Source organism: Pelmatolapia mariae, linkage group LG7 (assembly GCF_036321145.2).
Source record: "Pelmatolapia mariae isolate MD_Pm_ZW linkage group LG7, Pm_UMD_F_2, whole genome shotgun sequence".
In the NCBI taxonomy this organism is placed as follows: Eukaryota; Metazoa; Chordata; class Actinopteri; order Cichliformes; family Cichlidae; genus Pelmatolapia; species Pelmatolapia mariae.
The window spans coordinates 51694028-51716455 of NC_086233.1; the positions used below are offsets into that span (position 1 = coordinate 51694028).

Genomic DNA, 22428 nt, shown 5'->3' on the forward strand with positions numbered 1-22428 from the left:
ACACCCTCTCTGCTTTTATGATTAGGCTTAAAACTTCCCTTTTTGCTAAAAAAAATTTCAACGCTTAGTTACTCTGCAATAGGCTTAAAGTTGCTGGGGGCTTCCCATGACACACTGAGTATTTCTTCTTAACTCTGTCCTTATACACCATTTTCATTTAATCACTAGTTATGAATTTTGGGTCCTCTCTTCCTCCCCTCACCTCCAACCAGTTGTGTCAAATGACTGCTTTTTCCCAAGCCTGATTTTGCCCAGGGTTTCTTCCTGTTAAAAGGGAGTTTTTCCTTCCCACTATCTCCAAGTGCTTGCTCAAAAGGGGTGTGTGATTGTTAAGGTTCCTATGTCTTACTGTTGGATCTTTAACTTGTACAAAGCACCTTGAGACAAATGTTATTGTTTGGTGCTAAATATGGATAAGCTGTCAAAAATAATGTGTTCTGTGTCACACCTTCCATTTTAACACCGTGCATGTTGAAACTCACAATTAGTAATCATGTTTGTCAGAACTGGTGTCTTTGTCCCCATCATGTGGCTGAAAACGTAACTCTTACATTCACACTATACTGTCAAAAATGCTCTTTATTTTAAAAATGCAATTCCAGGGATGGGCTTGGTTTATACCAGTGACAGTACAACAGTGGAAGTCTTCATAATGACACACTTTCAAAACACCTCAGACACTTAAATGAGTGGTGCTACAAAAATAACCCGCCCCCCCCCCCCAAAAAAAAAAAAAAATGTTTGTAACATTTTGCACTTTAATATTTTCATGTAAAACAACTAACTCCACTCCCAAACATTTTTTACACTACCAAGACATCTTTGATAGTGCAAAGTGAAGATATTTATAAAACTATTAAAAGTCTTTTGGATGTCAATTTAATGTGAGTAGCTGCTTGTTACTCCATCCGTTAAGCTGAGATGTTCATGAACTACTAGCAGACACAATGAAAACGGTGTGAACCCTGGAGAGCACATTAGCCTAATGAGCAAAGCTACAGCTGGTGTTACTGCAAGACAGCTTGGAGAAAACAGCCCATTTTTGATCCATTCACCTTGTGTCATCATAAGTTTGGGATTTGAGAGAATTAAAATGACATAAAAACAAAACCACCTGATAGCTATAGAACACTCTGAATAAACTAAAAAAAAAGTTTAAATTATTAATTAAAAGTTATCAAATTAATTCCATGTCATTTTGGAAGACATTCTGGCAAGGTCTGCAGAACACAACACTGCTAAAAAAAAAAAAAAAAAAAAAAAAAAAAAAAAAGAAGGGGGAATTAGTGACTCATGGATGTTAAGGTAATTAAGATGAGAGAAAACCTACTCTAATGACTCACACAGTACTCCAAAAAATTAGATTTGTCATGACATTTATTCAAATAAACAATACAGTTTATAATTTGCTAGGATAAAATAATGCGTTTGAACACATAAGAAGCATTTGGGAAAGAATTCCCCAAAGATCTGAAACTGGGGGAAAGGATGTGTTTCAGTGATGGCTGACACTTTGGTGTCATCTTCTGACTCGTATCACTGCCTGTATAATCGCGTCCCCTCCAGTCAGTCTTTTTGAAGACTGCCATATTTCAGAGAACAGATGAACAAGCATTTACAAGCAGAGAGCTTGACAACCAGAGCAACCACCACATAGAGCAATGCAAAATCTTGAGGGGAACTGACATTTCAATGCCAAAACCTCAACACACGTGCGGAAAAAAAAAAAAAAACACAACAAAAAATGCAGTCTTTAATGAAAAAGCATAACAGCTTTACAAAACACTCCTACAACCTTTAGAAGTTTGTCCCATCTCCCTCAGCTCCTTAAGGATCACATGTCCATCTGTGTAGCTCAATTAAAGCAATGTTCAGTCTCACTGCAAGGCAAGAGAGCTCCTGAATGGAGATGATGCCACTACCACCTCCACTCCAATATTCCCTGCAAGAGTGATGCAGATGCCTGACCCTGTTTGACAGTGATCGAGCCCAATTAGCAGCAGTGCAACGCCGCGCTGTCAGTACATTCCATTACCCTCTTTCAATTCTCAAGGTGCAAGCTGAGCTTTAAGGAGGGCTACCTCAAGCCACGTCAGGAAAGAGGGGAAGAAAAAAAAAAAAAAAAAAAAGAGGAGTGAATGTCACTCAGTTTGGCTCTTGCAAATAATTAGTAATGTTCTTAAATGTTAAACACCTCTAAAAACAACTAGGGGGGTACAACAAAAGGTTAGCATAGAGAGACACTGGGCCGGTGCGTTCTACCTCACCTCTGACCTGTAAAACTTTATCCTGCTCCTCTGTGCACTTTCACTGAGTCCTTTATGTGATTACCTGGAAACTAAAGCCAATTCTGTCAGTCTCCATGTTGAGTTACTGGTTAGGTATAACTTATGACTGCTCTGAAGGGACTGCAGATGACAGGACGAATATCTTATTGCCAAAGACCTCCAAACATCAACAGTCTGTGGAGAGTAGACAGACTCAACCTACATGGCAAAAGCACGGTAAAGAATAAATATTTGAAAATTATGCAAACACGTGCCACTCTTGCTCTTGAACTTCCATGCATATGGACTATTTACAAATTGAAAAATACAGACTCGCTATTTTGTTCTTTTTATGTTTTTTTTTCTTCCTTTTTTTCCCCCCTGAAATGTCTTTGCCCCTTTGCAATCAGCCTATCAACATTCAGCCACTCAGACAAGGATCTTTACCACATATTGCAGACATTGCAGACATGGCCAGGACAATTAAAGCTGTGTTGAAAACATTTTCACACTGATGGGAAAACAAAAGTCAAAATCAAAACAGAGTAAAAGATTCACAAGCAAAATAAAAAAAAATAAAACAACACAAAAAAAAAAACATGAGGAAAATAAGTTCAGGGGAGGTATTACAATACAAGCCAAAAGGATGTATTTGTTTAATATGGATCTTCTGCTTGCTCAACCCTCCACTCTGTTGCTAACAATACTGTAGTACACTTTTTTTTTATTACTCTACCCTTTATTTAAATATAATTTACTTTGAAGATTTTGTTAAACAAATCCAGAAAAAAAAAATGATGCAAAAGTGGTTGGTTTGCCAAAGGAGAGGCGGCAGAAGGCCCGTGCTGCCCTGTTAAATTGCATCAGCGCTCTAGTTTGTCAAGATACTCAAGAGTCCGTTGCATTGGGACGTGTTCTCAATCCTCAATGTACTCCCACAGGTCCTTCTCATAGCCTTCATGCACGTGCTGTAGCAGCACTCTTCGCCTGCTCTCACAGTATCTACAGACACAGGACAAATTTTAAGCTCCAAAACACACAAAGTCAGCCATGGCATGCACCAGTACAGTTCTTCCTTCACTGACCTGTACTTGTCTTGTACTTTTTGCTTGATGTCCTGCAAGGAATCCTGGGAGATGTCCCGCTCTAGGTAGCCTGACAGCACCTCGGTGGCATTTTCCAGGTCTGCCTGGTTGTTCTGATGAGTGATAATTGCATTATAATCAGATAAGCAACGTTCCACTATACAATAGAGTTAAAGGAACAAATGTCTAATCTATGAGAATTTCTAATAAAGTAGTTAAAAAAAAAAGCAAAAAAGCTCTTCAGCACTTAGTTCATCCATGAAGATCAAAACTGTGTGAATGAAAGAGGGGGAGAGACGAACACAGCTTCCACAAAAGTTGAAAGCTACAAGGTGTTACACCTGGGGTTGGTGAGGTGTCCAGTTTCGTTTGTATGCCATGTTGGATTCATTCATGCCCGCTGCAAATAATGCTACCAAAATTTTCCAGCACGATAGTAAATATCTCATATAAAAAAGGTACAATCACACTAGTGTAACTGAGCCAAAGACTGCCCTACCTCAAAAATAATGGACTGGTTGTTCTTCTTGAGGTAGAAGGCGAAGACATAAGTGAACATGAGTGTGGAGCGGCACTGGCACAGCACATCCACAGCCTTCTTCAGAAACTGCACCTCAATCCAGGACATGTTGTGCTGCTGCATTTCCTCCATCTTCTGCTTGACCTGAGCATAGAGCTTGTGCTCAAAGCGCAGACTCTGCATGTGGTTCATGTAGCGGTTGCAGTAGAACAGGTACCTCTGCAAGGCTGCCCTGGAGCGCTGCACACACACATACACACACACCATGGACTTCCTTTATTGTGAGCACGCTCATCTTTACTTATAATAGACTGTCACTCTACTTTCTTGCTGGGCACTGGAATATCAGAGACATATACTAAAATGTCTCAACTGTTTGTCAGGTCTGAATCATCCTCATGTAATTATCAGCTTGCTGTACAATTCTTTATAAAACGATATCCAATATACAGATATATTTTAGTTGCAGTTATTGTAAACTATAGAAATGTCATGTTATTTATTTAATCATGGTTTTTCCCCTTCAAGAATAACTGTAATTCATTTTTAGATGTAAGCGTTAACTGGAACATAAACCATGCTTGGTACAACAGGTGAGGCTGCTTGAGTTTATACATCTGGCAAATAGAATAACGTACAAAAATTTTGAAGCTTCAATATAACTGATTACCTCTTGAGCATCTCTGGCTGCCTTGGCATCATCTTCATTGTAGCGGTTGCAGTTGTACCTGAAATATTAAAAATATATAACTGAGATGAAAAGAGTAATGTTCTTCTCTCTGATAAGCTATACTATGTGTGTTTAAGGTGGTCAAATTCACATTCATATGGTACTCTAACACAGAAAATCAGAATTTTAATCTCTACATCTTTTAGGGCCATTAAAAAAAACCCAAACAAGTGATGATGGAGGAAGTAAGAAACCTGAGCTGTTATTTAAGTGTAGCGAAAAAAACACAACAACAAAAAAATAAACGGTGGAAAAAGTCGTCCTGTTCTGACATTTCCAGCAGACACTAAAACAAAAGACTCTACATAACAAGCATGTGAGCTAGTGATTCTCACCAGGCTGAGCCGTGTGGTTCCCATGGACCCAGACAGACCCAGCAGAACTCAGCTTTGCAGTTCTGGTTTCGACAAACCATATGATTGCAGCCACCATCTTTCTCAATGGTCACGTGGCATTTTGGACATTCCTGTGAATGAAATTACATTAATTTTATTTAAAAACAGTAATTCAAGGAAATGATTCATGCTATAGACGGAGAAAAAGGCTGCAGAAACAAATGAAGCAACGATGGGCAGGGCCCTGTAAAACTATCATTCACAGATATGCACTGATGATTGTAAACATTAATTGTCAACAACTGTCAGGTCTGTAAGGTGTGCACACTTTATGACAGGTTATCAGCACACAAATACGTGATAAAAATATAGGGACTTCAACATTGTGTAATCCTATTTAAACTTAATACATAACACAAAACTAGATGAGAGAGAAAAAAACTCAGAATCCACACCTTGGTATTTGCTGCAATCCAGTTTGAAGTTTCACTGTCATCATCACATTTTTTAATCCATTTTCTCAGCCACTGCAAACACGTTAAAATACAAAGAAGGAAATGGATTCATGTATTGAATGCTAATCTTAATACTTTTCTTAAGAAGAAGCTGAATCCAAAGCATAATTTTTCTCTAAGGTAAGAAAATAATCTCCATTTCGCACACCTTACACTTCACAGGATCATGCCAATTTTCTCCACAGTTGAAGCTGAAACAAAGGGAGCAATATCAAACACATTATTCAAAAACTGCAAATAAATTTACAAGAAAGGTTTTAAAATAATTAAAAATTCTCTCTTACCAGAACTGGCGTCCACACTTGCACCTCACTGGCTTGGCATCTGGGTACTGGACTTTGACAACATGATGGCAGTCTGGTGCAGGGCACCACTTTAACAGTCGATTGCACTAAAATGAGTAATGAGACAAATTTGACTCAGAGGGCAGAAATAAGATTTTTGCTTTTCAAAGTAGTACACATATTCAGATTCAGAAGACTTTATTTATCCCCAAGGGGCAATTAAGTGACAACCCAGCAGCTCACATTACGGATCAAAGTTTGATATTCAATCTCGAAATACTGTCAAGAAGAAGAAAAAAAGATCTCTTACCTCTACAAAACTATTTGTAATTAAATGCTGGTACTTCAACTTCACTTTTGAATCTGTTATGAGGCGCCTGTGGAAGCAGTCAAATAATCTATTAGCCATCATTTCAAAACATGGGTGAGATCATCAAAAGATAGCGTTACTCAAGAAAATATGCTAAGTATTACTGTAAGCTGACATGTGAATATTATCTCATTATGAAGCAACATTCCTAAATAGAAAAGTACAAGTTCATATGCAAACTCTATTTGAATGCATGGCCTAAACTGATTACTGAAAATACAGTAAGGTCTCTTGGTAGCTGGTAATATCAGAATGTAGGTTAAGACAATTACTGTCAGCTTAAGAGCTGGTACAAGAGATTAGCGTCCGTGCTTATTCAGGTATATTTCTTTGGACTTTACACTGAACGCGAACACTGAAAAGCACAAAAAGGGTCAACTTCAAAGCCTTGTACTGATAGGTTTCTTTTACAAGGCAAAACAACAGGTAGAAATCCTTTTAACATATGGTTTCTATTCATACCAATGTGGTAAAAATAAAAAGGAATCAATAAAGGATGTCTATATGGATTTAACTATATGACTGAAATGTATGTGTGTATTTATAACTTTTACAAGCTTCTGGCTACAACTGCAAAATTAAACAGAATGTATTACATGAAAAAAAAAAAAAAGACTACAGTAGCTGTGAAAAGGGGAAGTGCTCTGATTGCATGAAGAGGACTATGGGAAACACTCCCTTGCTCTGACCACAGTAAATCCTTTTTTTTCATGAGTTCTAATGACAATTTCAAATTATATCGAATATATATATATATATATATTTTTTTTTTGTTAATTATGGTCTTAATTAGTGTCCACAAGGGCAACAAAGCAGGATACGCTTTCCCATATGACTAACAAACCGCTACAGCATGAGCATACAATGCCCTTTAACCCACCCTGGTGACATCTGGTTTCAAAAAGCTAAGATAATGATGGTGAATACACTCAGCTTCACAATGGGACTTCGATGATGTTATGGCGATTACGTTTCACCTCTATATGCAGTCTATGACCAGTAATGTTGTTTCTCGTCTTTTATTTATTTTAAAATTCGCTGGTATATATTTTACTTCTTATGCTATTCATTGAACAATGCCCAATATGCAACAACATAAAAAATATATGCACAGATACTCACATGACTGTGTTGTCATCAACCAAAATGTCACAGCTATGAGCAGGGCAAGAAATGGTCTGTAAAGGAAACACAGAAGGTAGATAATTAGAGAACCACCTTTTGAAATAGTAAAGGCGGTGTCAAATAGCACCCTCTGCAATTGTTTTTGGTGGATCACAGTGGTAAAGAAGAGGAAGAGCAGCTGCCCTTTCTGATTTAACTTTTTTAGGCTTGCCCTGTGACAGTTACAAGAACACAAACTCTGTCTAAATGTCAAGTGAAGACAATGAAACCCCCAAAATTACAGCCACTGTGTCATTCTTTGAAAGTCTATCTGCAAGTTAAATGCGCTAAATGTATAAATTAAAAGGAGTGTATGGATGCGTGTCAATGACTGAATAGAATAGCTAACGTAGAACTCGTCACAGTTTTTCAAAGTACTGAAAAATTGCAAAAGAGCGAGAATACCAAACGATTCATTATGGGAGCGTCTGAAATTCTTAAACTAACATGAACAATTCAAATTATTGCAAAGATACAAAGAAAGAAATGTTGATGTTGCAGACATGAAATACTTCCAAGCAGAGGTGCTGACGCATGGTGTAACAAACAGAGAACAACAGCGTTGAACTGAACACACTATCCCACTGTCATGGATACACAGTTCAGCTTTTTGAGTTAGGATTACACTGATATCCAATCCTAATATCAAATGAGTTGATCTGTAAATTATACTGGTTGGATAGTGGCTACTACTATCTGTATCTGCACATAGGCTGGTAAGCGAGAAGGTAGACGAGAACTGCTGAGGACTCTTGGTGCCCTCTTACTGTTGATTAAGAGAAAACGGACATTGCCACTTGTTGTGTAGAAGTCACAAGTTCTATTCTAAATAAATCTTAAAATTTTGAAGTAGATACCTGTCCCATTCCTTCTTCAATTATTTTGGTCGTCAGATAATCTCCCCAACACTGCATGCAGAACTTGTGTCCACACTCCAGGCCTGTAAAATACTGTTAAACAAACAGTATCAACAAAAAGCTGATAGTTTAATTTGGAATGAAACACACAAGGTATCAAAAAATTAGTAACCAGGTAGGAAAGGCCTTCAGAGGCCAGTGAAAACCATTCTAAGAAAAACATCACCTGGATTTTTGATGTGTGCCTTTTATTTACGGATCCATTTTCACCTTAACATTAAACCCTTTCCACCCAGGAGGTTCCTTTACCAATTTTTAAAAACACCAACCACCTCTGTTTTGAGAAGACTGCAATGTGCACTGCATTTAATAAAGCGGTGCCTGGCATAACTGGTATAAAATAAATTTGGCATAAAATATATTGTTGGGAATTTTTTAGAATCCATTCAACAAAAGAAATGTAATAGACAAGTGACATTTATGTTATTGAACAGCTTTATATTCAAAGAACAATTCTTTTATTAATATTGTTATTGGAAGACAGTTTTTTATAAAACAGCTACTGAGTCCTTATGTATAGCTTTGATCAGAGAGATGTAAAAATGTAATTTGTTTTTCCCCCCTTGTATTTTTAATGTCACTCTGGCCTGATGACAGAGTCACCAAATCCAAGGTTGTTCATGGGGAGGAGTTATTACTGAATAAATGTGGCTGGAAAAAAATGCTATTGTATGGGGGGGATAAGTTTGTGTCTGTTTATAAAGATCTTATAACATGTATAAGAAACCAAAATCCTAGCAATTTATTTTCTTAGCTGTTGTAACCACCTTTTGTTATGTTAAATGACTTTTAGCAAAGCTTTTTACTAGTCTTTAAAATATACAAAATAAAACCGGTTTCCCCATTTGTAACAAAACAGGATTACAATGTCCCTGCCTCTGATGATGCTCTCCTGTTGTTTCTCCACTTGCATTACAAAAGTTAAAGTGTGCATTAAATTGCCTGACAACACGTTAAGATAGTGGGGCTCCATGTTAGTGTCATTATGTGACTCACAGAGTTGGGGAAGTTCAGATAGCAGATCTGACATGGCATGTCCTGTGCCGATGATCTAGTGTTGATTGGAGGACGTATTCGGGGCTTCTTACTCGGGTTAATGACATGACACTCAGAGAAAAGCTTGTCCAGATTACCATCAAAATACCTGAATAGATTGAAATAAAATAAGCTTTTAGATACGCTCTGCTATGAACCTTTTGGTTGACACTTGTCAGGAAGTTAAAAATGGCCAAGAATGTAATTCAGAATTTCTTACCTTTCCATGAGCTTTTCTTTATCCCAGTTGAAGTGACTGAGAAGAATGCGTGTTATTGTTGCAGGATTCTAAAGGAACAAGAAATAGTTTGTGAGAAACTTTTTTGATTTTTACTTGCAACTTCTACTAGTTTGAATGAGCTATAGGATCCAACGGTTGTAATGGCTTTCAGGCCTTTTCAGCTTTTAAAGCCTGATTAAAGATAAGTATTGAATTAGGAAGGTAAAGGTAATATATTCTATGGCAGGACATTAAACTATTTTGCACATTAGAAATAGGGTTAGAAAACATAAGCAAGTTCTCATATTTGATCTTGCTGTTCACCCATGTACATCAGTGAATGGACATAAAAACACCTGCCCATTACACTAAATACAACACAAAGCAACTACAGCTTTACAAGTTACCACAAAATTAAATCATCACAATCTAAGGCCATAATAATAGACAATATATTTAGAAAAGTTTGTATTCGTTACAGAGCTATTCAATGAAGCACACTCAGGCACTTATTCCTTTCTTATAACCACAGTAGCTGTTAAAGATGACACAACTGAGACAGTTTTTATTTTTTAAATAAACAAAAAGTTTTAGTCTTTAGAAGTCTGTATGCATATTACACTGGATGGAGCCAAATGTGGCACTTATGTCCCACTGATGTGACAATTGTGATTTCTGATGACTCAAACTAATAAATACCCTACAAAATGGATTTAATCATCATGCTTGATCATATATATCCAGTCCCATTTGTGGCTTAATATAAGGACTTTCTGTCCAAATTGCAGTTAGAGAGCCATAGATGTATAAACACCTATAAAAGTACTGTTTTTGTAGATCTTTTGCCTGGGGGAAAATAATATAAAAATAATAAATTTCTAGGCTACTGAAGCCTATACATTGATATGAAAGTGGTTTAAGTTGGGTAAAGAAAGGATGCAAGGATTCACCCACCAAAAACAAGCTCTAGTCAGAGCCAAAGCAAAATCACCTCCATATCTGATGGAATTATGTTGCTAAATGTGTTCTTACCCACCCAAGAACTATATCATTTTTAGGAGCTGTCCAGAAACACGTTTACATTTCTTCCAAATAAAGTAATGCTAACTCACACCCTTGTCGGTAAATGGACCAGTCATGCTTTTGGCCATGTCACTCCCCACAAAGGCCTTTCAGAACCAGGAAAACCACTGGCTTACACCATCATTCTGAAAATACTTTGGAATTATAAAGTGTGTCAGGTTTAGAAACAGGTAGTATACACATAGTTTGTTTGTTGTATTCTAAATGTGTAACAGGTATCTCACAAACTATCTGAAAATGTGGATGATGGTGTAACAGTAGCATAAAATGGACTATGTCCAGTGCCAAGGCTGTACGGTTTAGGGAAAGCACTAGGATGATGAGGAACCTCTCTCCATGTACCTGTTAATACAAATATTTCTTATTATACTCCATTTACTATAGTCCAGGGATTAGAATAACTCTGTCTTAGTGATAATGTGAAATTACTGTAAGGTACTAAATTAGTGTTTAACCTAAGTTACAAACTGCTCTTTAAAAATGGGGAAAGCTATACCCCCAAACTACCCATATAACACATAATAATTAGTTGTTTGGCAAATATCTGTGAGATTTAGAAGACCACATGTATATGTTGCACATATGTGGCATCTCACTTGTAAAATATAAAGAAGCGAACGAAAATTAGTGTATTGTCTCCCTAGCCCAATGCCCATTTTACAATTTCAAAGAAAGTGGTCCAGGTTTGTACCAAATCCCACCTAACCCTGTAATGGACTGTTCATTTGCCCAGAAAAACAGCCCTGCTTGTATATCTCTACTTTGGTGCTCACCTTGGCGGAATAGTAAAGTCAGGATACACCTTGAGATAACAAAAATCATGACATTGGAAAGGACTGACAACATATTTAGTATGTTCTGACTGTATTATGTACACCTAGCTAACACTAACACACCCTAAAACAGATATGCAAAACATACAACAATGATGATGGTATCTTTTAGAAGGGCACTGATTCAATTTTACACTTCCTTTAGCTGTTATTCTTTGTGGTTCCACTGCAAAATGTTCTTCTAATTTATCTAACCACGTTGATATGAATGGGTTGGTCAAAAGATTAGTAGTACTTCTCAGTACCGATGACTAAAGTTGATGTAAACTTGACCACTATGAAGCCAATGCATGTTAATAAAGTCCTGGCTTTTTAAAGCACATTCAACATCGAAAACTTAATATCAGAAGGTCTATGTATGGATTAACTTTAAAGGCATTTGTTGGTGCTGCAAAACCCTGAAAATTTAATAATTAAACATAAACAATATTTAACGGGGATAAAATCACCATGTTACTCGTTTTTGCTGTAGAAAAGAAACTGCCATGCGGCCGTAGGGTAGAAAAATAATATGTATCATTATTGGCCAATTTTAGTTTTTAGGCTTGTTTATATAGAAATCAACATAAAACTCCAACGTATTTTCTCAGATACCAAACTGGATGCTGAGTTATCAAGATCATTTTCCATTTTATTCTGAGCTCAAGTGAAGCTCTGTGAAAGGAAATGGAGGCCCAGGTTAACGCTAGCTTAAAGCGAAGAGCTTCCCCCCGTTTCTTCATAAATTTCATTGAAAGCTATCGCAAAATTTAACTTTTTATGTTATTGGTAAAAAATGAAATTATCATAACCCGTTCTTTTACATAAGCGTAACTAAGCTAGCATCCCACTTGCTAACTTATCGCTGGCCAAGCCTTTGGGTCCAACGTTAAAATAACACTAAACGCAAGGTTTAGCTTTAGAATTGCAGAATTTCTGAAAAACCAAGTTTCAGTTAACTGCTCAACGCACACTATCTGTCGTCTAGCAGGAGCTGGCACTTAACACCATCCTGGTCTAGAGCTTTTGCTGTACGATGCTAGGTAGCCAGCGAGCTAACATTAGCTTAGCAAGCGTTGCTGCCAACTTAGGGATGGGACTACTTCCTGGATGAAAAGTCCTAATGGAAATTTTTACCTTCACATATATAAGAAAAATTTTCATGTCTTCATTTTAACTACCAAGTTCCATAGTGCCATTATCTTATATATATATATATATGTAAGTTTAGTTTTCTATAAATCTCATCGTTGTTCTTAAACTGTCAACTATAACAAGTATACTACTGGAAGGCTAATGGTTTAGCTAATATCCACGGCCTGTTTTTACGCTAGGACCCCGATCTTTCCTGGTGCTGTCATACCAAAATACCTACCTGGATGACCTCGTTGACCTCCCTAATACACTCGACCATATGCTGGAGGATCTGCTCGGCAGTCAAAACTTCGAAACGGTAGTCTTCCTCCTCTTCCTCGCCCGGGCCGTGGCCCCCTCCGCCAGTCTCACCGCACTCATCTCGCTCCCCGCCGGCCACCACGGGATCGACCAACTCCACCTCCCCGAGCTCCAGGGTGTCGTCGTCGGGTTCCTCTTCATTGCTGTCCTCGCTACATTCCTCCTCGTCTTCGTCGTATTCATAGTTATAACCCTCGTCTGAGTCCATTCCTAGCGCGGTTATCAGCAAGTGACAAGCACACCTAAAGGTCTATAGCGTATGAAACGTTGATCCGAGCCCGTTTTTCAGCTGCGGCGAAAATAACAACAAAACGTCGCCGCTGCTGCTAAGCCAACAAAGAGACACAGCGTCACCAACTGACGACTGCCTTACGTCAGACGAGCAGGGCAAGAACGGATGTAAAAAACATTTAATATAACAAACTTTTGTTTTAACCTAAGTGTTTATAAAAAGAACAACAACAACTGAATCAAATAAGTACGAATTTGGAAGATTTTCATCTATAATTGAAGAGTCACATCAAATGCAAACGTAAAATACTTTCGTTCTCATAAATGAAGGCTAATAGCAGAAAAAAGATATAACGTGAGTTGCCTATAATTTTAAGCAGTGATTGCGTGTGTGTGTGTGTTTTATATACCAAAACAGAGTTATAATAGTTCGGTCTTTTTTTAAAAAAAATTCTGTATTTTTTTTTATTATCATCATTTTTAACATTCTGTTGAATTACCTGTTGAATGAGTTTCGTGAGTGAGTTCGGTCATTTCCCTTTACTTTTCATTTAATACATTTCATTTAATAAATTGTACTTCTTAATAAAATTATAGAATGACTTAAAATAACTTACGTTTACTTATATTTTAAAGGGATGCTTATATATATCCGGGTCAGATTCTGCGGTTCAGGCACATTGCATGACACATTTGCAAACACTTTGTTAAGTCAGTTGTGTGAGTATTAGTAAGTCCCACTCTACATGCTTCCTTAAACTAGTGTTATATATATATATATATATATATATATATATATATATATATATATATATATATATATATATATATATATATATATATATCAACTAAAACTGAAAGCATTTCCTGTAAATTTAACATTTATTTAAACTACAGCGACCTTGGTCCAGGTCTTACCAAATAAAATAATGTTTAAATAAAAATAATGTTTACTTATATTTTCCGGAAGACGAACTTGACTTATTAACTCGCTGGCCGCAGTCATGTGATTGCATCCATCTAAGCACATGACAGGTATCGTTTTGACGGTGCAGTTCGCGCTAGTGAAGAGCGAGGGAAGTCATGTCTGTAGTAACGTCTGGACGATACACTTTTCCCAACTATAATTTGGTGTTTTTTATTTTCCTCCAGCTTGGTCTGCACTCAGTTGAGGGAGTATGGCCTTTACCGCAATCTATTACCTCCTCACCGGAGCGATACCCTCTGAATCCCCAGGCTTTCTACTTTACTTACGGAAGTCAATCAGCTGCACAGGAGGGCTGCTCTGTTCTGGATGAAGCATTTAAGAGATACTTTTCTCTTATTTTTCCAGACTACTCATCTGGTAGGTTTTATAGTGAGGTGAAATTCTTACAATGCAAAAACGAAGTAAGATTTAAAGTCTTGCTGAACTTGAAAGTTGTAGTTGTTCAGTCAGACTGTTTCGATATATATTTGAAAAAACACTAAGGATATGAAATAGCTTATAAAAACTAACTTTTTGTGAAAGTCTAATCTGGACACTATTAGTAGATGGTTTGGCATTATAAATCATGATTGTAAACGCACAATAAACAGAGCAAAGTGCTCACGTGGCTTCAATGTTGTTTGTCATGCTGGCTTTTAAAACAGATCAATGGTCATTGTACAGACAACAGGTCATCAGTCAGCCAGCACGGGCATACCAACTGAAAATAACCTCACAATAACAATGGACGAGAGTAGCACAGCTTCGTTTTTGTGTTTTCAGAAACAAACACAAGAACCACAGTTCCTAGGAAAAAAAATCAGTGTGTAATGTGCTTAAAGTGCAAGTTCACTTCTGCATATACTGTGGTAATGGTTTAATATTTATCACCACCAGGTTATGGTTTTCTGCGATTCAGTGTGGATAAACCATTTACTGTCCAAGTAAGTGTCGGCCGCGATGATTGCGACAGCTACCCAGATGAAGACTCTTCTGAGCAATGTAAGTACAAACCGCTGATGCCCATTGATTAGAGCAAGTACCACTGTGTTGTAATGAATTTAACCACCATAATACTATATAGAGATTAACAAAATATCATAATTTCTCCTGTTTGTGTTCCAGACACTCTGAGCGTCTCTGCTGGACAAGCATCTCTGAAGGCAGAAACTGTGTGGGGTGCTCTAAGAGGTGATTATAGCGTATGTAAAATATATTTGAAGAGCATTGGTAATTAAACAAACATGTTAACCATCACCTTAAGCTGGCAAAGTATGTCAAAGCTTGGTGAGTTGTAGCAGATTTCTTGTTCTAATACATATTCAGTAAGTAGCCTGTCAGGTTGTGCCATGTATTTCCAGTTGTTTTTAACTCATGTGATTCAACTGATGTAACACTTCATGTGGCACACACAGACACATTCATTATAGTTTTACTCAGTAGAATTTCAAGTAGGCCGACTGCATGTGGATTTATAAAGTAGGGAAATTCCAACATTTTGTCAACCTCATCTATCATGTATAACAACTTGCTGATTATGTACTGTACACCCTCTGTTTAAGCACAGGTCTGGAAACCTTCAGTCAGTTGGTTTATCAAGAGGATTTTGGCTCAGTAAGTCGCAGTTTTTCCAAATGCACAAACTAACAACAAGGCCTCTGGAGTAATCACGTTTCAAATATGTGCATAATTAATATTTTTCCCTTTTTTCTGTTTGTTTTTAATTTAGTATTATGTGAACAAGACTGAGATTGAAGACTTCCCCCGCTTTCAGTTCAGAGGGATTTTATTGGACACTTCACGTCATTATTTACCAGTGCAGGCCATTTTAAAAACCCTGGTAATAATCAGACGACACAATCTAAACTTCAGCCTTCTGTTTGATTCACTGTATTTATTATAAGCTGTATTGACATACATGTTTTCTGTTAGGATGCGATGGCCTTCAGTAAGTTCAATGTGTTTCATTGGCACATTGTCGATGACCCCTCCTTCCCTTATCAGAGCCGCACCTTTCCGGACCTGTCTGCTAAGGTTTGTTGATATTCTTCCTTGAGGCACTTACGTAAGTCCTATCATATGATCCTCACTGTAACTATGCACATTCATTACAATTTGCCTTGCAAAAAATATCCTCATTTTCTAAGGTGTTCTTGGCTATTGTATCCCAGAAATCTAAGTAGGTTTAATGCATTTAGACTCATGAGGTAGGAAATGGCTGAAAAATAGCATCCACTCTGAACATCGACTTCTGGCTCTTATTCAGGGGGCTTTCCATCCGATGACTCACATCTACACACAGTCAGATGTAAGAAGGGTGATCTCGTTTGCCAGAATGCGGGGAATAAGAGTCCTTCCTGAGTTTGATTCACCAGGCCACACTCAGTCTTGGGGAAAAGGTAAAAATTCAGTTAAACTCCCAACATCCAGTAAGTGACATTAATAATAAACAGTTTAGTCCAAATGATTTCAGCATTTTGATCTATAGAAGAAAAAGTACTTGGCATGATGTCTAGTTAAGGCTCAGTAGGAATAATTTCTGCCAAATCTGCAAGTCAAGACTATAAATGGCAGTATAATATGTAGTGAGGGCTGACTTACTGCTTATGTGGTTACATCAGTGGAACAAATTGTCTGCACTCGATAGAAAATGCAAAAAAATGTATTTGAAGGATATGACTGAGTCAAATTAATTATTTACAATTATTTCTCAGGGCAGTCTGACCTGTTGACTCCCTGCTACAGTGGGAGCACCCCTTCTGGTACTTTTGGTCCTGTTAATCCAATATTGCCCTCCACTTACAAGTTCATGGCAACACTATTTAAGGAAGTGTCTTCGGTGTTTCCTGATTCCTATATCCACTTAGGAGGAGATGAGGTTAACTTTTCCTGCTGGTAGGTTAAAATGTAACTATCATTTACACGTCGGCTGATTGTTAACGATTTCAAATAAGTTTTTCTGATTTTTGATAATTAAATAAAAGAGAGTTTATGAAAATTTTACATAAACAATGAACACAATTTTTTTTCTGTAGGAAATCCAACCCTGATGTCCGAGCATTCATGCAGAAAATGGGATTTGGAGCAGACTTCACCAAACTGGAAGCTTACTACATGGAGAAGTAGGTTGTAAAAGGGAAAATACAATGTAGAAGGTTCTTCAAAATACACCAACTGATGCATTCATGTGCTTATCTTTTTTTAGCATTGTGAACATCACTGCAGCTCTCAACAGAACATCCATTGTGTGGCAGGATGTTTTTGACTATCATGAACGAGTAAGTACGCCCCACCGAAACACTTATATTTCATGATATAAAAAATGTACATTTCCTGCGTTTGTGGTTTTCAGAGGATGTGGTTGGAAGTGCATGATGTTGATTTTAACAAGTAAAAATTTGAAATAAAAAAAAAATGTGAATTTCAATGAATTTTATAATATTTTACCAGGGCAGTACTGTTCAAAAGCCACCCATAATTTATTTATATTCTGCTAAGAAGATAAGAAATAAGTGCAGTTGTGTATATAAATGTTCCTGCACTTAGGCAAGCTTTCTGGTAATTTCTTTAAGTAGTCTTCAGGAATAGTTCTCCAGATTTGAAGGACATTCAAAGCTCTTCATTTTTGTTGTCCCGCATTGGCAGTGTTTGTGGTCATTGTCAAGCTAAAAAATGAAGCTGTTGCCAATCAGACGCTTTACAGATGGTATTGCATGCTGGATCAAAATTCTTGCTAATCTTGCTGCTAATGACAAAGTGTCTAAAGATACAATGTAAAATTCTTTGCTGGTTCATCCCTTGGGTGTGTTTCTATGCATGAATAATTCATTGGTAAGTGTTAAATGGCCTAAAAGAAATCCTTGGCTAAAGCAGCCAATGCCCAAAGAAAAACCAGCCTGGAGAACTATTGAAAAATTACAACAAGGTGTTGCTCCTTGGAAGCAAAATATGAAGGCATGAGGAGTGCCTCAACATTTTTGCATAGTCCAGTGTCTTTACAGTTTTGTTCTTGGATAATTAATTATAGATATTTTAGAGTTTGTTCAAGTATCTACAGGATCCATGCATATTCTATAAAAATGCACCAGTTATTTTTGTACTTGTTGTGACACTGTTGACACTGTAGCTTGCCATCACCAGTATGTGAATGTGTGTGTGGATGACTGGATGTGTAAAGCGCTTTGGGGTCCTTAGGGACTAGTAAAGCGCTATACAAATACAGGCCATTTACCAGGCCCTTTATAATTGTGGAAAAAATAAAATCCTCTATTAAGAAGTTCTTCAGATACATTTGATACAAATGTAATTTTACACTCTGCAGGTTTAGTGGTTTGAGCCAACTAACCAGCAATTTAAAACAGTTTGTTGACAACATCCATCTGTTCTGATCTGATCTGATCTTTCACCATGGACTGTATACAAACAATGGACGTGAGAGGTCTGAAAAAACACAGCCAATGCACAGTGCCTGAAATCGGCATTCTTTCTAGTGTCCTGAAGGGGGCGAGTCACTTGAGTGCAAAAAGAAAGCTTGTGTTTAGTTTCAGTTGCCAGTTTTAAGCCTTACTGATGCCCAACGCGATACTCGTTAAAACAGCAAGAGTGCAACAGTGAAGGCACCTAGCTGTGTCCATTATTTATATACAGTCTATGTATATCATGCTTTCTGTTTATCTGTCTGAGAGCCCAAAGCCTTGTGTTACAGCGCACTTCTCTATCAGTGGTGGAGGTATGGAGAGAGGGCTGTTACCTGTGTGAAGTACGCAGGGTGGTTAAAGCAGGGCTCAGGGTAATTCTAGCCTCTCCATGGTATCTGGACCAGCCCGGACCTACACACAACTGGGCCCGCTACTACACTGTGTGGCCCCTCGCCTTCAAGGGTCAGAATATGAAAACTGTGTGCTGTGCAGAGTTGAAGATTTGCAAGCTGCTGTGTGTGTGTGTTTGTTTGTCTGATATTAATCAACAGATGAAACATGGTTTTACTTAAAATATATATCTATGGATAGCTAAAATTTGGGGACTATTTACATGGTGTACAAAGTGTTTAATTTGTATCCACACCACCAGTTTATACATCAGTGTTACTAAGACTGTTCTGTGTCCCAAGACTGTACCTGAAATTATTTTTTTTCAGGTATGAACAAATAATAATAATACAACTTGGTGTGTAAAGATCTTGGACACAGCTACAGAGAGATGTGATTGTTGTGATGCTGCTTACTGCTGAACGCATATAAAAATCCTGCTACTGCCAGCTACTTTGCCAAAGCAAAAACCCAGCAATTTACTCTTTGTTTATCTGGGAGATAATCAAAGAGTTAAGCATATGCATAATGGTGTCTTACTAAATATTCCAGATTTTTTTTTTTTTTTTTTTTAAAAAGGTCTTGAAAGCATAACCACATGCTTGCTCCTGACCTAATCTGCTGGTAGCCCATTAGAGATTCCACAGCTGCTTCCATCAGACAAGCTTAGTAGAAGAAAGTTACAGATACTGTTTATATTTGGTTCTCCAAGCCATTTAAAAACCATTGTTTTTATACACAAAACTGCTGGAAATTCGAATCAAATCATATCAATTTTATTTATATAGCACTTTTAAAAACAACAACTGTTGACCAAAGTATTGTACACTAAAATAATCAGATAAAATTTAAAAGTTAAGTAAAATAAAAGATAAGAAAATAATAAGAATAAAAGAATGACAGACTCACACAGAATTAAAAGCCAAAGAGTAAAAATGGGTCTTTAAATGAGTTTTAAAAGTATCCAGTGTTGGAGAGGTCCTGATATGTAAAGGCAGTTTATTCCACAGTTTCGGAGCAGTCACAGCATAAGCCCGATCTCCTCTGTGTTTTAATCTAGACCTAGGGACAACTAGAAGCATTTGGTCCGCAGACCTCAAAGATCTCACCAGAGTATAGCAATTTAAAAGATCAGAAAGATATATAGGAGCTAGTCCGTGCAATGTTTTAAAAACAAGTGTCAAGATCTTAAAATCAATTCGAAAACTTACTGGCATCCAGTGTAGTGAGGTGAGTATAGGGGATATGTGCTCTCGCTTCTGCTTGGAAGTCAGAAGCCTTGCCGCGGCATTTTGAAACAGCTGTAGTCGGCCAATAGATGACGAAGTAACACCAGAGTAGAGGTTGTTGTAGAAGTCGAGGCGAGATGAAATAAAGGCATGGATTGCTTTCTCAAAGTCTCTGAAGCAGAGAAATGGCTTCACCTTTGCAAGTAAGCGGAGGTGATAGAAGCTGGTCTTGATCACATTATTTATCTGTTTATCGAATGTTAAATTACTATCAAAAATCACACCTAAATTCCTCACAAACGGTTTTTTATAATTTTCTAAGGGGCCAAGGTCGTAATGGTCACTCAATTCAGCACAGTTTTCTTTATTGTCATTATATAAATATATGAAAAATCTCTTTAAGGGACAGGATGAGCAAGTTAACAGACTTTGTCTTAATTTTAGGGTAAAAAAGCAAAGATAAATTTATCTTTGCAAGTACTGAGAAAGATGGGAAATTGTAAAATCATTATACAGATGTTGTTGAGGTTTTTCAAATAATGTCAAGGGAGATAACATGTTAAAAAGAATAAATGCAGCAGTTCAGTTTAACAATTCTCCGTGGACAGAGGCTGTATTGAGCACAGTTTGTTGGTAGTAATGTGAGGATAATATGCTGGTGAGATAATTAGTTTAACAGCCTAGACTGTATGCTTTGTCATCAGAGGCAGCGTTGGGATTCTGCAGAAGTTGAGCTTGATGCTTTCCCAGAAAGAAAATAAAATTCTTGCCAACGTCTTTCACTTTCATCTTGTGCACATGCTTAGGAATAATGGCTCAAGGAAAGTTCAACCCTGGTTGCCAAATGTTGGCTACATGGGGATTGTCCAGACTGGGCATTTTTCCAGACATGAATGTGCACTAGATGAGTAACTTTGTGCTCTGGCTTGTGCTCTGAGGATTAGAAATTCTTTGAACTGTGGCTTTTTTTTTTTTTAATATGTGACTTTTCTGAATGATAAAGTATTTAATACAAACATACTAATCAACTGGATTCAACATACTAAAAAAAACTTGGGCAATATAACACACAAGGAGCAAGACAGTTGTTGTTGTTACCCTTCTCAGATTCCTAAGGACACAGTGCTGCACATCTGGAAGGGCGTCCCCGCTTCTTATGAGGCAGAACTCAGAGATATCACCAAAGCTGGCTACAGGGTCCTGCTTGCTGCACCTTGGTACATCAACCACATTTCCTATGGCCAGGACTGGCGCAACTACTATACCGTGCAGCCTCTGAACTTTTCTGGTGTGTGTTGGCCAAGTAATATAACAAAATAATACAACCTTGCTCACTTATGTGCTGTCCATGGTGCTTCTCTGGTGGTGGGAGCTATCAGTAGAGATTTCTTATTAGTGAGACCCATTAAAACTCTGACTTGACAAGTTTGACTTGAAGTGGTGTGATAACATTGAACTGTAAATAGCCAATTCTAAAGTATAACATGTTATTAAAGAAAAAAAATCCACATCTTTTTCACAGGTACCGAGGAACAGAAGAAGCTGGTGATAGGGGGTGAAGTTTGCATGTGGGGGGAATATGTAGATGCTACTAATTTGACCCCACGTCTTTGGTAAGAGATTGAAAAGATCCCTGAAAAGATCAAACTAGAGAACCTAAGTAGAATGTGCAGCCCATGAGATTAATCAAAATAATGACCGGATGAATCCAAAATCACAGGCCAAGGGCAAGTGCTGCCGCAGAGAGACTGTGGAGCGATGAGAAGCAGACCTCTGACGTGGACAAGGCGTTTCCTCGATTGCAGGACTTTCGTTGCGAACTCCTGAGGTACTTTAGCTTTTCTGATAACGCACATGGCATACCTATAACACATCACTGCACTCTTTTTTTTTTTTTATGAGGTCTGCTTAATATACACTGATGCTTGTGTTTCACTTCATTTGCAGGCGGGGTATCCAGGCAGAGCCTCTCTTTGTTGGACACTGCAAACACGAGTACCAAGGTGTTTGATTATAATGGACCGTGTGACTTTTTTGAGCATTTGAATTGATTAACTTCTGAGGTGTAACTGGAAGTATTTTTTTAAAAAGTATTGTGTGTGGCATTTCAAGAGGTGTAAATTCTTCAAAAAGAAATTTTTCTCTGCTTTTCAGTCAAATTTACACTTGTGCTTTCTCAGGGATTTTCCTCTTTGTATTGCAACTGCTATTTTTTAATTTTACATTTGAGTTGATACATTTATATTAAGTAGTGATCATATGTAATAAATGTGAAAGTTTACCTATATTATATGAGATGATTACAAAATATACAAAGCAGTTGAGTTTGAGTTTAAAAAGTCCACGCCAGTATGATGTAGCTTGCTCTCTTTTCCATTCAAATGTAATAAAATCATAATAA

At 37.4% G+C, this 22428-nt stretch overlaps 2 protein-coding genes across 3 annotated transcripts; one reads left to right on the forward strand and one right to left on the reverse strand.

The window, feature by feature from the left end:
- Positions 1 to 1330: 1330 nt before the first annotated feature.
- On the reverse strand, positions 1331 to 13151 carry arih1 (ariadne ubiquitin-conjugating enzyme E2 binding protein homolog 1 (Drosophila)). Its single transcript, XM_063479605.1, has 14 exons — positions 12713 to 13151; positions 9443 to 9510; positions 9184 to 9331; positions 8128 to 8220; positions 7229 to 7284; positions 6047 to 6113; positions 5737 to 5843; positions 5601 to 5643; positions 5393 to 5464; positions 4938 to 5068; positions 4543 to 4600; positions 3852 to 4112; positions 3353 to 3465; positions 1331 to 3269 (listed from the first exon to the last, which is right to left on the reverse strand). The coding sequence occupies exons 1-14, from the start codon at positions 12998 to 13000 to the stop codon at positions 3185 to 3187; spliced, it is 1590 nt and encodes a 529-aa protein (XP_063335675.1). The 5' UTR covers positions 13001 to 13151; the 3' UTR covers positions 1331 to 3184.
- A 918-nt stretch (positions 13152 to 14069) lies between these two features.
- On the forward strand, positions 14070 to 22408 carry hexa (hexosaminidase A (alpha polypeptide)). 2 transcript variants are annotated; one of them, XM_063481103.1, is made up of 14 exons: positions 14070 to 14368; positions 14888 to 14992; positions 15116 to 15181; positions 15558 to 15604; positions 15720 to 15830; positions 15923 to 16024; positions 16257 to 16389; positions 16705 to 16885; positions 17026 to 17112; positions 17196 to 17268; positions 21135 to 21315; positions 21550 to 21640; positions 21748 to 21855; positions 21975 to 22408. In XM_063481103.1, the coding sequence occupies exons 1-14, from the start codon at positions 14107 to 14109 to the stop codon at positions 22036 to 22038; spliced, it is 1611 nt and encodes a 536-aa protein (XP_063337173.1). In that variant the 5' UTR covers positions 14070 to 14106; the 3' UTR covers positions 22039 to 22408. The 2 variants fall into 2 exon arrangements, with proteins under 2 accessions (XP_063337173.1, XP_063337174.1); XM_063481104.1 differs by lacking the exons at positions 21550 to 21640; positions 21748 to 21855; positions 21975 to 22408 and adding an exon at positions 18696 to 18870 and having other exon boundaries at positions 21135 to 21234.
- The last annotated feature ends 20 nt before the right edge of the window (positions 22409 to 22428 follow it).